At 42.8% G+C, this 16,905-nt stretch overlaps 1 protein-coding gene across 2 annotated transcripts in view; it reads left to right on the plus strand.

Moving 5' to 3' along the window:
* The first annotated feature begins 1,049 nt into the window (after positions 1-1,049).
* The window catches only part of ITGBL1 (integrin subunit beta like 1), a 247,265-nt gene continuing 231,409 nt past the window's right edge, over positions 1,050-16,905 (plus strand). For both annotated transcript variants that reach the window (XM_074963182.1, XM_074963189.1), the window contains exons 1-2: positions 1,050-1,159; positions 2,640-2,851. In XM_074963182.1, the coding sequence (XP_074819283.1) occupies positions 1,062-1,159; positions 2,640-2,851 (310 nt within the window). In that variant the 5' untranslated portion in view covers positions 1,050-1,061. The remainder of the gene's footprint in view (positions 1,160-2,639; positions 2,852-16,905) is intronic.

The raw sequence follows: 16,905 nt of genomic DNA on the forward strand, positions 1-16,905 counted from the left end.
AAGAGTTGTTGAAAACCTTGGTCCACAAACTAGGAACTCGAATCAATAAAAGCTTTTAATGTCAATAGCATGACTTCTTAGTTCAAAAAATGGAATTGTATTGTTGGGGGAAGAAAGAACATCTACTAGAACACCCATATTCTACTAATGAATTTTCTTCTGTGGTGTAAGTTTTAAGTTTTTCTAATACCATTCAGGCTCAGGGATGTGTTGGGCAATTTGTGATTCTCCAGGACAATCAGAGGGATCAAAAACTGTTAAAACTTCTATGAAGTATAAAGAAATGTTATGGCCAGTCCTGCCAAGTCACACTCATTTGGAGGCAGACTCCCTCATTTTGGATTAATTTTATGGTATTTCCAAATATCTAACTCTTGGGGTGAAAGCCTGAGCTGAGTGTTTTAATGAGGCATTTTAAAAGCTAACTGATATTTTTGAAATTGCAGTCACTCAAACTGTCATAGCTTGACAGCCCTGAATGTCACACTGTAAAGTTTATATCACGTAATGTTTGAGAACCACGGGGGAAAATGTACCCACATAATTTTAGTTCACGCTAAAAGTGTAAAGCATTTACCTGACTGCTGGCAATACACTCAAATACAGTTGGAAAGTATTGTTAATGTCGTCTGCCAAAACTGACAAATGTACATTTCCCCAATCACATTACTAAGATTATCTCAAACATCTATTAATCAAAGTTAACTCAAATACACTTTCCTCAAATATTTATAGTGCTTGTATTTCAAGACTGAGACAGTTTGTTCAATCTGTGAACAGGACACTTTTTATGTCAAAATAAAACATCTGGCTGTACAACTGTTTCTAATTAATTTCCTGCCTAGACTGTGAGCATTGGGGTTTGGCACCAATCTTCCTCCCAGAGTGCTGCCCAAATCCAGCTTCCAGGCAGCTAATCAAAGGCACTTGCAGCACCGGGGGAAGCAGTGTTGAAGCCGGTTTTGGCCAGCTTGGGGTTTTGCAAGCCCAGTGGGTCTGTCTGTCCATGGGACTCTCGTAGAGAACATCAAACTTCCTCAGTCACTGCCTGCAATCTAAACATGTGTGCACAGGGGTTCCTCAAGTTGGTGCTGCTGCTGGCTGCTTCGCTTCTAACTCTGCTGCCTGCAATTCTTCAAACTTTCTCCCTGGCCCTGCGGTAAGTTTGTCTTTTAAATTACTGGGTTTATTTAGCAATTGCTTTATAGGCTGGACTTTAACTGGTAACAAGTTGCAACAAGCAACAAAAATCTAAAATCTTGTGTATACCATACAGGCAAGGATGGAGTATTTTCAACCTGTTGCTATTATCTGTTGAAAATTAGTCACATAATGTATAATACCCACACACATTGCGTATATATCTAATGCAAAGTTATGTGTGCACTATATTGTAGTTAGGATCACAAATGTGTATAGTATAAACTACATTGGATCACATAGTTTATGTAGAAATGTATCTTTCATTATACATGCAAAACTTAAAACAGGTATCTAGGGAGAAAAGCTAAAAGATAGCTTCTGCTGGATCCTGATGATTTTTGTACCCAACTCTCCAAATTCAACAGGCTAAATAGACAGTAAATCCAGCCACTCCTAGTGCACCAAACATCCTGGATCTGGTTACATCCTGGAGCAATGGCACAACCCCCCCCCCGCCAAAACTAACCCACCAACAGCACACAACCCACCCACCAGATCTAGAACCTAGCTCCTGCTGGATTCAGCAAAATTTTGGCCTCAATGCACATAAATTCTAATGCCTGAGGACAAATGCAGATGCTATTACTGCACCAATAAATCTGGACCTCCAAATCATCCTGGTCTAATGGTGCTGCCCATGCCTATATCTCACACCTGGGTCTGGATAGGCTTTTATCCCAACCCTCTACCCCAAAATCCTAATGCCACCACAGGCAACATGTTTAGATACCCCGACGCATCTTAAAAATCCAGACCCTGCTGCACTCCAGTATGACAGAGCAGCAAAAATTCAGATTTGACATCTGGCTCCTGCTGGATCTTGCCAAATTTGAGCCATTAACCCATAAATTGTACCATTCAATTAAAGAACAACTTTTACTTCAGTTATTTAAATAAATAAATTAAACAAATCTGGACCCAACATATCCTGGTACAAGGAAGCGTCAAAAACCTTAATTTGGGATCTGTATCCTACTATTTTTTGGCTTCATGCCCTCCAGTTTTAATATCTCAAATCCACCAGAATAATCCAAATCCAAATTAATCCATCATTTAACCGGGTATATCTACCAAATCTATCACAAATGTGTGATCCCAATGTAAGTTTGCAAAGGGGTTCCCAGCCTTTTGCAAAATAATTAAAATTCAATGTAATATGTCCCAGTGGGTGACACACTGGATTAATAATAACCCAGCTGTTGATCCCCAGGCTCTCAAAGGGCAAAAATCATGGTGCTTTGAATTATTAGCCTCTGTGCTGCTATTATATGCTAAATAAATGGCTGTAAAACTGAAGGTAATACAAAAATAAAAGAGTTTTAAAGTAATGGGTAAATCCACTGCAACAGTAAGGATCTCTGTCCCAACTCTGATCTCATCCACTCTATGTAGGAGCACCTGACTTTGCAGCTCATTGTCTTTGTTGTCCTCTGCAGGAGTGGCTCCCGCAGCGTCTCCTCATGTAGACTGTCCCGTGCTGAATCGGAACGCAGGTGTCATGTCCCAGGGGGAAAGTTGTGCAGTGGCAGAGGCCAATGTGACTGCGGTGTCTGCATCTGCCAAGTGACTGAGCCAGGCAAATACTACGGTCCACTGTGCGAGTGCCACGAGTGGGTGTGTGAGACTTATGATGGCGAGACTTGTGCAGGTAAGGAAGCCACAGTATTCCGGGAGGCTTCCCCAGTGTGATGAGGCTGCTGCCCATTAGCTGGCATGCTCCTGGCATCTCTATGCACATCTTTGCCCGTTAGCAGGCTGATAGCTTCTCACACCAGTGGCAACTCTGTACACTACAACTACTGGTATGTTAGGGGACATAGCACAGTTCCATTTTTAGAGTGTAGACAGGACTGTAAATGTGTTCCTGGCCATGGCTTTTGTCTGTTCGCTGACACATCAAAGCTTTTAGTGGGGCTTGGGAACACAGTTAAGGGATCATGTCTCCCACAAAATTATGTATGTTATAACTGGATCCCCTTGACTGGTTGTACCTGTAGCCTAGACAAGCCCATAGGAGGTTCCTCATGGTGGAGGCATTGCAAATCCATTTTGAGTCAGATAAATGAGCAGATCCTGCTTGTGTTACACATGTGAGTAGCTCTGTTACTTTCATTGGAACTACTTATGTGAGGAAGGAGAACACAATTTGAGCCCCCATGGAAACTTTCCCAGGGCCGCACAGAGGTTTTTGGCAGCCCGAGGCAAAATCTGAAACTGTGCCCTCCCTTCACTGTACCAAAAAACCAAGTGTACAGAAACAGGAAGGGGCAGGGTGGTTGGAGAGTGAGCATACTCTGCACTTACTCTACAGCAGCGGATCCTGTCCTAATGGGTTGAGCCTGGCTTGCCACTCTGGGTGTTTCCACCTGGTGCATAGGATCACAGCACCACTTAGGTTTGGCCCGGCTGCCCCTCCTGACCAAGAGGCAGCCAGGCCACACCTGAGTGGCTCTGTGATCCTGTCACAACCACATTCGGTTTGGGGACCCTCTCAAACAGGGGCCCTGGGCAAACTGCCCCTTTTGTTGCCTCCCTGGGCAGCCCTGCCTTTACCTAGGGCTGTAAATTAGTTATGAGCACTGCTTCACTTGTTAGTTCTGCTTGCTTTCACCCTCCAGTGGATACAGAACAGCAACTTTGTAGTTGGGGAAAGACCACTATAAGAGTTACTATAAGAGTTGCATGGCTGTGTACCCTAAAAATGCACCTGCTTTTATTATTAACCATCTGTATGTCTCTCTAAGTATACATGTGACTTTACAAAATATGAACTAAGGCAGCATAGGCAAATTCCGCTTTTAGATACATGCACATTAATTCCATTGACTTCAATGGGAGACACATGCATATACATTTCTGACGCATAATGTGGGCTCGTGATCATAGGAACATGCTCAAATGGTTTGCATCTAACTTTGTCACTTTTGCATCTTTCCAGCTGTCTTAGTTTAAGTTTCTGAACTGTTTTCATCAGATCGGGGAATTTTTTAGCAGCTGCAGAATAGGATGTGAGAAAAGAAGAGAAGGAATGAATGTTATCTCCTCATATTCCTAAGGGGATGCACCCTGATGATGCACCTTGATGAAAGAGGAGCCACAAGGGAAATTCATTTCAAGTGTCTTTGCCTAAACATCTTAAGCAGCTTTGCATAAACGTGTCATCTTTTCAGGCCAAAACCCACAATTAGGTCAGTGGGAATGTTACAGGAATTCTGTTAGTAACATGATAATACAAATGCATTCCAGCAGTGGGTTTGGCAAATTTTATAGGAAAAAAAACTTATTTTAGCAACAGCGTAGTTAAGAATAAGAAGTCCAATAATAACATGAAAAGATCAAGAGTGGTGTTATAAGAAAAATATTTGTACTTGGCACCTTAGACACAAGTTTCATGGAGAATGTGCTTAATATGCACCCTGCTCAGCAGTGCAAGATTAGTTATGCAAGTAATTTAGGGGAGCACAGGTACATTTATTACGTGGTTTGTTCTCTCCAATCTAGATCTTCTGATGCATCTTTATTTTTAAAAAGCTGCAGCTTGGTATTGCAACATCACTAAATGTAGAAGTGGGGTGGTCGTCTGGAATGAAAGTGAAAGCTACTCATATTTTAAGATTTCATTCCAAATCCAACTGCTCTAAAGTTTTATTACTGTTGGCTTCCCCTTTGCCCCCCACCTGCTAATGCCACCATCAGTAGCTGAGAGCTTCATTAGTGGTTTAGTTGGAAGGGGAGAACTGAGACTGAGATACTTCTAATAATAAAAATAATATTTAGCACTTATGTAGCACTTTACATGTTCAAACTTTAATTCATTAATCATCAGAAGACCTGACAGTGGCCTTTTCTACTCTGAGCTGTGAGAACTGAGATATGAAACTATTTAATCGCAGCCCTCTGCCTTAATTGCAGTATAGATAGGACAAGAAAGGTGAAGGGCCTCATCTTCAGAGCTGCTGAGCACCTACAGCTCCCGCTGACTTCATCTGGAGTTTAGGGTGCTCAGAACTTCTGAAAAGCATGCATGAAAGATTTGCTCAATGCCAAACAGCAAGTCAGTGGCAGAGCCTTGATTATAATTCTGGATCTCTGGGTTTCCAGTAATGGTCTCAGTCCACTCGGCTACACTGCATTTTTATCCAGTTAACTTTTTGTGTGGGTTTTAATAAAGATGTGATGCACACATGGTCTTTATTTCCAGTCCAAGTCACATGACATGGGGCAAGGTTGTATAAGTGCATAGCCCTGTCACTTGGCAGGTGTCAGTATATACTCACTCCAAAAGCTACTGTTACATCTTCTTTAAAAATAATCAAATGTAAATGAAACATAGTATGAATCAAAACCAATAACCAGAAACTAATGCATACTAATAGAGGTACTCTTTCCTGCTTAATTCAAATAGATCTATACCAACCTTGAACCGAAGATGATAAATACTCTCAAGTGTACTTCGTCTGTTCTGTCCTCTTCCTATAAAAGTTAAGGTCTCTCTGGATATGTCATAGTTTCTGCATTTGGGCCAAATGATGGAAACACGGTGTTGTGATTCTGACAGACACTCATTTGTTTCTCAGGATCTCATTCGGAGGATAATTTTGTTTTTAAAAATGATTGAAGATTGACTGCCACAGCTTTGAGGAAGCTCTCTTTGAGGAAGTGATGGATTTTTAAGAAGTACCATAATAGAAAGAGGAGGTGCACTGAACTCCTCGGTGCTTCAAAGGGATGGAATATGAATCTTGAAGTGATAGACCAGGGATCGGCAACCTTTGGCACGTGGCCCATCAGGGAAATCTGCTGGCAGGCCAGGATGGCTTGTTTACCTGCAGCATCCGCAGGTTCGGCCGATCGCAGCTCCCACTGGCTGCGGTTCACCGTTCCAGGCCAATGGGGGCTGTGGGAAGTGGCGGCCACCACATCCCTTGGCCCACGCAGCTTCCTGCAGCCTCCATTGGCCTGGAACGGCGAACCGCAGCCAGTGGGAGCTGCAGACTCTGCAGGTAAACAAATCGTCCCAGCCTGCCAGCGGATTTCCCTAACAGGCCGCATGCCAAAGGTTGCCAATCCCTGTGATAGACTAAGGTTTCAAATTAGACACTTGAATACTTTTGGGAAGTTTGTTTTTTCTCAGCTACTTTGAGAAATCTGGCTATATGAGGATGAACTGACAACAGTCCTCTCCTATCTGAGAGCAGATGATTGAATTACCACATGTGCCTCCAGGATACCGTCCATAAAGGCCATAGACAGGCTGCCCTAAAGGAACTGCAGAATGGAAAAGGTGTAGATTGCCTTGTGGTTAGTGCTTCTGTTTGTGCCCAGCCTATGAAATGACTCCATGCAAATGAAATGTTTTGGATATGAATTGTTTCCTAAATATGAGAAGACTGAAAAAATAGCCAGTTCTTCTCAACTGGCTTTGTTCAGCATCCATGCTGTGAAGTTTAGGTGTTCAATTTCCTCACTTGAGTGGACATTGTGTTAGCAGGTCCTTGAAGGGTAGTAGATGAAAGGACTGTCATGAATGATGTACAAGGAGGAGATGGAATTGGAATCAACTATGTGCTTACTGCACCCCTGTTGGATTTTTTTCCCTTGAATCCTCAGGAGGGCCGAATGTCCCTTTCAGAGGAATTCTCTGAGGTGAGATACAGAGGAAATAAACTATTTTAGTACCCCTTTTGCATGTCTTTTTCAGGGTTCCTTTGCTTCTTTCACAAAATTATTGCTGGAAGGAGCCTTAGGTCTGACCCTAACCAGATCCAAGCTGCTCTCCTAAGGGAAAGAGAGACTGAGGGGCAGAGGAGATTCCAATTTGCTTGCCTAGGACTCTCCACATCTGTATGATCACCTTGGCATTGTAAACAGAAAAGGGAATTGCCTGAGGAACTGAGCATGGGATGTAGTGCAGACGAGAAGCAGCAAGGGGCTCTGTTCCATTATTCTCTCTTTTATGGCCTTTTTGTGCTTGTGTATTGTGATGCCATAGTTGCTCTTGTTCCCTGTACTTCTTGCTGCCAGTGAGGCCTGCCTCTTTTATTGGTCTTGTATTTGACTGTGTGGCAGACCAGCTGCAGTTTCAGAGATGCTGCTCTGTTCTGGGCTACTTGGAGAGCCTGGCCTCTTCAGTTGGCTCCTCTCACACCAACTACACCAAGGTGGGGCAGAAGAGGTAGGAGTTGTGTTGCAGCATTGAAGTTGCAACTGCGCTTGCAACATTAGTGATGTTCCTGTGTCTTCTGTCTTGTGCACCTGACCTGAGAGGCTCCTTGGCTGAGGGAGTGCACTTTGCACTGTGGGAAGGGATGGGATAAGAGAATTAAATAGCAAAAGGCTGAATTAAAAAGCAAAGGGTTTGACTGCTAGAAAATAAGGATTTTTGGAGATGTGAGGTAGAGGCCTTCTTAGTTGCCTGCCTGTCTCCTCAGCAAAGGCAGAAACCTATCATGGCAGTTGGCAGCTACCAGTGAGTAAGGGGACCTGACCTACAGTATGTAGAAGAATTGTGCGTGTACCTTTCAAAGGAGAACCACTGTTCAGTGTAAAGGGAAGGGATTTCATGGAAGTAGGAATTTTACATTGGAAACATAGATACTGAAAGGAGTCTCTGTTTCCTAGCAAGAATTTTACAAGTTTAAGATTATTTCCATGTGGTGCTAAAACACTAACTGTGTTTATGACTGTTACCCTAAGATTTAGGTGCCAATTACATTACCTATCAAATTGTCTAATTTAACAAAAAAGGGTAATCAAGGTTGTGGTCCGCCCTAAAGGAATTGCCGGAGTATGGCCAAGGTGCTTGTCTCTGACCTGCAGAGGGCTCTGCAAAGCAAGCTAGTCTTGCTAACTCCTGAAAGGACACGGATACAGCCTTCCGATCAAGGATAGACACACACGCAGAAATTCTTCAAAAACAGAAATAATATTTATTTAAAAGAGAGAAAAAGTTACAGGAGATCTAGTAAAGGAAGAAAGAATGCATGAAACATAAGAAAATACAATAGAACTACATGCAATAAAACAGCACAGCAAAATAAAAGGCACAGACTGCCCAGAATAACTTATCACATATAAAAAATACAATAGTTTCAATGTAACATGCATATAGAGATCCCGCATATCCAAAGGCTTTTAGTTCTAGTGATACAATTGATTACAATACGATGTAATAAGTGAGGCTTCTATATACACATATGAGCACATTCACAATTTAAAACAATTACTTAACATTAATACTTAACATTTAATACTTAATACCTAACATCAATTACCCACATTAATATTTACACTAACATCCTGTGAGGGCAGAGCTCGGGCACTCACAAAATGGGTAGGGGAGATCGCATTCAAACCACTGGCATCTGGCTTTATTTACAAGCAAAACCCATACATTCCTCAATAGTAAATCAAAGACTACACTTACTTCTACCATTCTTAAATCCCTCTGTATCCTTGGTATGGTCCTTCTGTTCTGTCAAGGTTTACTGCTGCTTGTTTGGTGTTTGAGAGCAATGACTGCTGCTAAGGAGAAAGCTGCCCTCTGGTGACAGAGATGGAAGCCCCTGCTGTCCAAAGGCTGCTGTCTTCTCCATTGGCTGGGTTGCTATGATAGCCATTACCAGAGCAACCTCAGGCTTCTGCTGCTGCTGCTTGGTAGATGCTTCTTAGGCAGCTGTTTAAAGATGTTTGATTCTTCTTCTCAGGTGTCTTGCAGCTCTGTTCTTCTTAGGAACCCCAAACCCACTACAAGTTCAGCCTAATAGGGGCTGCCCTTATATGCTGTGTGCACTCTCGAGGTTTGATCCTTTCAGCCAATCAGCTTTCAACTTTCTAGCTCCTCCCCGAGCCCTTCCATTGTGAGGTTAGCTTTAAGCCCCTCCTAGTCACATGTACCTACATGTGACCTATCATCCTTTTATGATATCATCTTTAAGCTCTGCCCCTGACATCTTGGATGGTATGGTTTTTTGCTGAGTCATTCCCCACAGGAAGTGGAAGTTCCTACTATCTCACAGGAAATTGAATTTCCTACTACGTCACACTGTGTCTCTCAGAAATGAAATCTTCCACTATCCTCTACCTATATCCACCATTTTGATTGGCCATGTTGGATTTTCTAAATTTAAACTATCATTAATTTCTACTTAATTAAAGCCTTTATCTTAAAACTAATTACTATTTTATGCAGCTCAAAGGGTCCTGATACTGTTACCACTCTCATTATTTCAATCTGGGGAAGTGAATTTTATAGCATTTTTAACCCCCTTCCAAGGTTTTTCTGCAAGGTGCTGCAAGGTATTTCGAAACAGCTAAAGCAAAATCTCTTCGTACATATCTTGCATCCTGTATTGCAGTTAAACACAAAAAGGATTCATGGAACTAGGAAGACACATATACAGATCTAAAGTGGCACTGACCTTCTTATTGCCGCTTCAGAGCCTCATCTAGATTCTTCCTCTACTGTCCACTTGTAGTTAACTGTTCACATCAAAGTCACCTCTCTCTTTGTGGTCAGTCTTTTTACTAGTCTATGTAATAGAATCCAACTTTTCTATACTGAAAGGAAGTTTCTGGTTAGCACAAGCCATTGTCACATGTACAGTACATGCTGTCGAGATATATTAGGCAAAACGTTTGTAGTTATGGTGATACATGCAAATAAATGGCAACAGTTTTGGCTTCATGTATCATATGAGCTCAGTGCTTTCTTACAAGAACACATTAAATCTGTGTTATATGAAAAGACCAAATGGCATAGCCTTAATTTCTGCAGAGGATTGATTAGATTCCTATTTTTTCAGTAGTATTGTAGCGCACAGGAATCTCAAATTGAATGAGATTTTGTTCATAATGAGTGAAGACATTTAGTTAATATGTATGTCTGCGATTAATGAAGATCACAAAGTTTAAATAAGCATGAATTCTTATGGCCAACTACAGTGGAAACACTGTAGATAATGCAATAAAATAGATCACAGAAGTTGTGTCCAGTGAATCATGAGGCAGCAAAATTTCTTATCACATGGAATATTACGCTACCATTACTTAAAATCTATTGTCTGAATTTACATCAGTATAAATAAGAACCAAATTTAGTCATGTGTAAACAGAAAAATGAATGTAATAACTTATTTTTTTCTATACTGGAGTGCTGTTCAGTAGGTGTAAATGAAATTATCATGAGTGCTGCAGGGGTGCCATTTAAGGAGGGCAGGGGGGCACCTGGCCCCCTGAGTTTCATACCACAGCAGAGCAGGGGTGCCATTTCAGATTTTGGTAGGTGTAACACACACACCCCCACCCTCCTTAAATGATGCCCCTATGGGCTAGCTCCATGGCACAGCATGTCAGGCTCGTGCTGCCAGACCCTGTACCCATTCGCCAGGGAGTGGCACCAGCAGGGGCTGTGCTTTGCAGAGGGAGAGCTGATCACAGTGCTGCAGGTGCTGGACGGCGGCTGGTGGGAAAGGCAGAAGGAAAATGGCTGCGTGGCTGGTTCCCAGTAAGCTATGTGCAGCTGCTGGAGGTTGGATACCGGCTGCTCTGAGTGCCTGTGGGGAGGGGGCACAAGGAGGAGGTGCAGGGGGCTAGGGCCATGAGGGAATGCAGGGCTTCGGGGAGAAGGGGCACAGGACGGGTTGGGGGAGTGCAAGGGTGCAGGAGGGGCATGCAGCAGTTAGGGGAGAAGGGAAACATGAGCATCAGCACAGCTGCTAGGATGGTAAGGGGTGCACAAGTTGGGCCAAATGTGCTAGGTGCTATATGGATCTGGCACTCATTGTGCTCAGCTCCATGGAACTGGGGAGTCCCAGGCTGGAATTCGAGCTGAGGGGTCTGGTGAAATGATGGCCCTGTCACTCTCAAATGGATTTCAGATTTCAGATTACAGTGGCCAGCTTTTATTTGACCCTGTTCTATTCTCTAACAACCCTTTCACGGCATTGAACAGCTCACTGGGCCCTGGGATGGTGCAGGAGTAATGCAGGGAGGTACTGCTCTGTTGTGTCAGTTCCACAGCCTGTGGGAACCGCCATGTGTCACTGTGCTACACACAACAGCCTTGGAGAGCTTCACAGCTACTGTGGGTGCCTGTAGCCTGCACCAAAGCACAGGAACCTGATGCCTGAGCTAACAGAGAATCTCTGCTACCTGTTAGCAGTGTAGGGCCCATGACCGCCAGGGAAACCACAAGAGGTACATGGTGCAAATACACACCAGCCTGTTCATTACACACTTGCTTAGATAGACATAGCTTGCCCTCAGAACCAGCTGTTCAGATGTTACTTCTGACATCAGCGTAAAAAATCTCTGTGCACCAAATGCTTCCACCCTGTACCTTCCACAGTCTTTGCTTGGGCTTGTCTGATATGGGATCTGGGGACCTGTCATTCCCAAATCCAGAATTCTCCCCCGAGAGCAACAGGCCCCTCAGTGACTGCAGCACCCCTGCCTCATATAGGATTTTATCTTGGCTATGGGGATTGAAATGGACTCCTTCCATTCCCAAAGCACAGGCTCCTCCCCTCCACCAACTGAGCTGAACAAGGGTCTTAATAGTTTAATGGCAGGACACAGCCAAACAGTTCTGACTCCACCTCAAGGCTCAGGATTGGGAATATCTTGCTGTATTATCTCCTGGCTTTAATTGGTGTCTGTATATATAGTTTTCTTTCTTTATATAGGAATTAGATACAGTGCTCCTGTCAGCTAATTTCTAAGTTACTATCTGCAAAAAACCTAGAGTTTTCAGGTACCTAAATAGCCCACGGAATCACAGTGAAAGTTGCGCTCCCCTACCAAAATCTGAAATGGCACCTCTGAAGTGTTAAGCCAAATTAGCCACTGGCATGAGCAGTTGCTGCTTCACTGAAAATCAATGGAGTTAAAATAGACAGATGCAGATAACTTGCATTCAAGAGTTTTAAAAGATCTGGCTGAGGAGCTCACTCAACCATTAATGTTGCTTTTCAATAAGTCTTGGAGCACTGGGGAAGCTAATATTATGCTAATTTTTAAAAGGGTAAATGGGATGCCCTGGGTAATTATAGCCCTGTCAGCCTGACATTGATCTGGGGTAAAATAATGGAACAGCTGATATGAGACTTGATTAATAAAGAATTAAAGGAGGGTAAGGTGTTTAAAGAAAATCAACCTGGGTTAATGCAAAATAGATCCTGTAAAATTAACTTGATTTTTTAATAAGATTACAAGTTTGGCTGATAAAGGTAATAGTGTTGATATGATATACTTAAACATCGCGAAGGAGTTTCACTAGGCACCACATGATATTTTTGTTAAAAAACTAGTATGATATAAAATTTAACACATTAAATGGATTAAAAACTGGCTAACTGATAGGTCTCAAAATGTAATTGTAAATGGGGAATCATTACTGAGAAGGTCTGTTTCCAACGGGATCCCACAGGGATTGGTTCTTGGCCCTGTTCTATTTAATGTTTTTATAAGCGACCTGGAAGAAAACATAAAATCATCACTGATAAAATTTACACATGACACACAAAGTGGGGGAGTGGTAAGTAATGAAGAGGGCAAATCACTGATACAGAGTGATCTGGATTGCTTGGTAAACTGGGTTCAAGCAAACAATATGTGTTTTTTAATACTGCTAAATATAAATGCATACATCTAGGAACAAAAAATGTAGGCCATGCATACAGGACAAGTTTCAGAGTAACAGCCGTGTTAGTCTGTATTCGCAAAAAGAAAAGGAGGACTTGTGGCACCTTAGAGACTAACCAATTTATTTGAGCATGAGCTCCTGGGTAGCACTGAGTCTGAAAAAGATTTGGTGATTGTAGTGGATAACAACTGGATCGGTGCTTCCAGTGTAATGCTGTGGCCAAAAGAGCTAATCTGATCCTGGGGTGCATAAACGGGGGCATCTCTAGTAGGACTGGAGAGATTATTTTACCTCTGTATTTGGCACTGTTGTAACTGCTGCTGGAATACTGTGTTCAGTTCTGGAGTCCACAGTTCAAGAAGGATGTTGATAAATAGAGTGCATTCAGAGAAGAGCCACGAGAATAATTAAAGGATTAGAAAACATGTTTTAGAGTGATAGACTCAATGAGTTCAATCTATTTAGCTTAACAAAGAGGAAATTAAGGGGTGATTTGATTACAGTGTATAAGTACTTACATAGGGAACAAATATTTAATAATGGGCTCTTCAATCTAGCAGAGAAAGGTATAACATGATCAATGGCTGGAAGTTGAAGCTAGACAAATTCAGACTGGAAATAAGGTGTAAATGTTTAATGGGAGAGTAATTAAAATTTACCAAAGGTTGTAATGGAGTCACCATCACTGACAATATTTAAATCACAATTGGATTTTTTTTTAAAGTATAAGCTTTAGGAATAATTTTGGGGACATTCTATGGCTTGTGTGATGTGGGAGTTCAGACTAGATCATCACAATGATTCCTTCTGGCCTTGGAATCTATGAATCTAGTAGTTGCATTGTGCCCATTTATGCCAGCAGTAGATTTGTCTCTTTCTCTATAGTTGTAGTCATTGTGACTAGAGTGAGTAAATTCAATACCTTTTTTGAGGATGATTTAGCAACTTAAATTATGTTGCTTATAATAGACTTTAACAACTGCAAGTATTGGTATAGCCACATGCACGAATCAAAATTATAAACTTTATGAATATGACATGAGAACTCCTGATTGTGAGCAGTTTACAAGAAGAACAAAAATCCATGTACTTATATTCAGAACTTAAGGATTTAGAGGAGCACTTAGAGGAGAGGAAAGTGATCAGGAACAGTCAGCATGGATTCACCAAGGGCAAGTCATGCCTGACTAATCTAATTGCCTTCTATGACGAGATAACTGGCTCTGTGGATGAGGGGAAAGCAGTGGACGTGCTATTCCTTGACCTTTAGCAAAGCTTTTGACACGGTCTCCCACAGTATTCTTGCCAGCAAGTTAAAGAAGTATGGGCTGGATGAATGGACTATAAGGTGGATAGAAAGCTAGCTCGATCATCAGGCCCAATGGGTAGTGATCAATGGCTCCATGTCTAGTTGGCAGCCGGTATCAAGCGGAGTGCCCCAAGGGTTGGTCCTGGGGCTGGTTTTGTTCAATATCTTCATTAATGATCTGGAGGATGACGTGGATTGCACCCTCAGCAAGTTTGCAGAAGACACTAAACTGGGAGGAGAGGTATCATAGAATATCGCGGTTGGAAGGGACCTCAGGAGGTCATCTAGTCCAACCCCCTGCTCAAAGCAGGACCAATCCCCAATTTTTGCCCCAGATCCCTAAATGGCCCCCTCAAGGATCGAACTCACAACCCTGAGTTTAGCAGGCCAATGCTCAAACCACTGAGTTATCCCTCCCCCAGGTAGATACGCTGGAGGGTAGGGATAGGATACAGAAAGACCTAGACAAATTAGAGGATTGGGCCAAAAGAAATCTGATGAGGTTCAACAAGGACAAGTGCAGAGTCCTGCACTTAGGACGGAAGAATCCAATGCACCGCTACAGACTAGGGATCGAATGGCTAGGCAGCAGTTCTGCAGATAAGGACGTAGGGGTTACAGTGGACGAGAAGCTGGATATGAGTCAACAGTGTGCCCTTGTTGCCAAGAAGGCCAATGGCATTTTGGGAAGTAGGGGCATTGCCAGCAGATCGAGGGACGTGATCGTTCCCCTCTATTCGACATTGGAGAGGCCTCATCTGGAGTATGTGTCCAGTTTTGGGCCCCACGCTACAAGAAGGATGTGAAAAAATTGGAAAGCATCCAGCGGAGGGCAACAAAAATGATTAGGGGTCTGGAGCACATGACTTATAAGGAGAGGCTGAGGGAACTGGGATTGTTTAGTCTGCAGAAGAGAAGAATGAGGCGGGATTTGATAGGTGCTTTCAACTACCTGAAAGGGGGTTCCAAAGAGGATGGATCTAGACTGTTCTCAGTGGTAGCAGATGACAGAATGAGGAGTAATGGTCTCAAGTTGCAGTGGGGGAGGTTTAGGTTGGATATTAGGAAAAACTTTTTCACTAGGAGGGTGGTGAAGCACTGGAATGGGTTACCCAGGGAGGTGGTGGAATCTCCTTCCTTTGAAGTTTTTACAGTCAGGCTTGACAAAGCCCTAGCTGGGATGATTTAGTTGGGGATTGGTCCTGGTTGAGCAGGGGGTTGGACTAGATGAGCTCCTGAGGTCCCTTCCAACCCTGATATTCTAAGATTCTATGATTTAGGAATAGTGGAAATTAAACTAAACAAACTAATGAATGATAAGAGATAGACAATGGACTTGATTATAAATATAAAAATAAATCTAGTTTAATTTGTTACAATATGTGTAGTTATGTATCTATACAAATATATATTAAATGGCAAAAAACCCTTTTAATGCAGAGTTAAGTTTGCTGGGTGGTATGTTGTCCCCTTGCAAGAACAGCGAGTTGAGCAAAACTCAAAACGTCTGAAAACCAGGAAATGCAGAGTTAAGGTTGTCGATGCATAATTCATAGGTAAGGCTGTGAGTCTGTCACAGAAGTCACTGATTCTGTGGCTTTCTGGGACCTCCATGACTTCTGCAGCTGCAGTGGGCCCGGGGGGCCTCGGAGCAGCGGGCGGCAGTCAGTCCCTGCCACAAGAGCAGGGGCCAGCGGTTGGTCCTAGGGGTCCCCCAGAGAAGTGGCGCCCCAGGAGCTGCTAAGTTTTAGTCAGGGGTATTTATAGTAAAAGTTATGGAGAAGTCATGATCCATGGATTTTTGTCCATGACTTTTACTAAAAATACTCATGACCAAATCTTAGCCTTATTCATAGGTGCATTAAAAGACAGTGTGATATTCATAAATGTACTCCAAGCACAACACAATTCCTAATAGCCCCCAAAACTTCAGGCCCAGGTACAGCACAATCCAACACACCATGTTACCATGGCTGATTATTAAAGTGGTCTTTCAAGACCTCCTTAAGCCACATAGCTCTGTCCTGAGTTCTTCTAAAGGCCCTTGTGTCTGGCTGCTTAAACTTGCTAGAGAGCTGCTCCACCTCCGCTCTCTGGCAGCAACTTCCCCCTCTTTGCCTCCTGATATTACGCAGACACAACAGGCAGTTATAACCACTTGGATATTTTTCACATTGAGATCATCTTGTGAGTAAACATCCCTTCAGTCCAGCAGAAGCGCAATCATCTATTATTCTGCACCTGCTGAGCTGGTAGTTGAATTTTTCCTTGGGGCTGTCAAGGTGGCCGTTCTATAGCTTCATAAGCCAGGGGATCAAGGATTAGGTTGGGTCCCCAGAATCACTACTGGAATTTCAACATTGCCAATGGTAATCCGCTGGTCAGCAAAGAATGTCCCTGCTTGCAGCTTTGTGAACAATCTTGTGTTCTTAAAGATGTTCACATCATGCATCTTCCTTGATCAGCTCACACTGAAAATGGTGAAGGGTCCCCAGTGATTCACCAACACTTGCATAAGCGTAGAAAAATAGCCCTTTTTATTGATGTACTCTGTGGCAAAGTGGGATGGTGCCAAAATAAAGGTGTATATGCTGTCTATTGCCCCACCACCGTTCAGGAACTCCATTGCTATACATCCATCAATGTCCTTCACATTGCTGAGAGTCACAGTCCTGTATAGATTAAATGATTAATGGCCCTAGACACTTGCATGACAATGTCCTCCACTGTGGATTTTCCAAGTGCAAAA

This window comes from Natator depressus, chromosome 1, assembly GCF_965152275.1.
Source record: "Natator depressus isolate rNatDep1 chromosome 1, rNatDep2.hap1, whole genome shotgun sequence".
In the NCBI taxonomy this organism is placed as follows: domain Eukaryota; kingdom Metazoa; phylum Chordata; order Testudines; family Cheloniidae; genus Natator; species Natator depressus.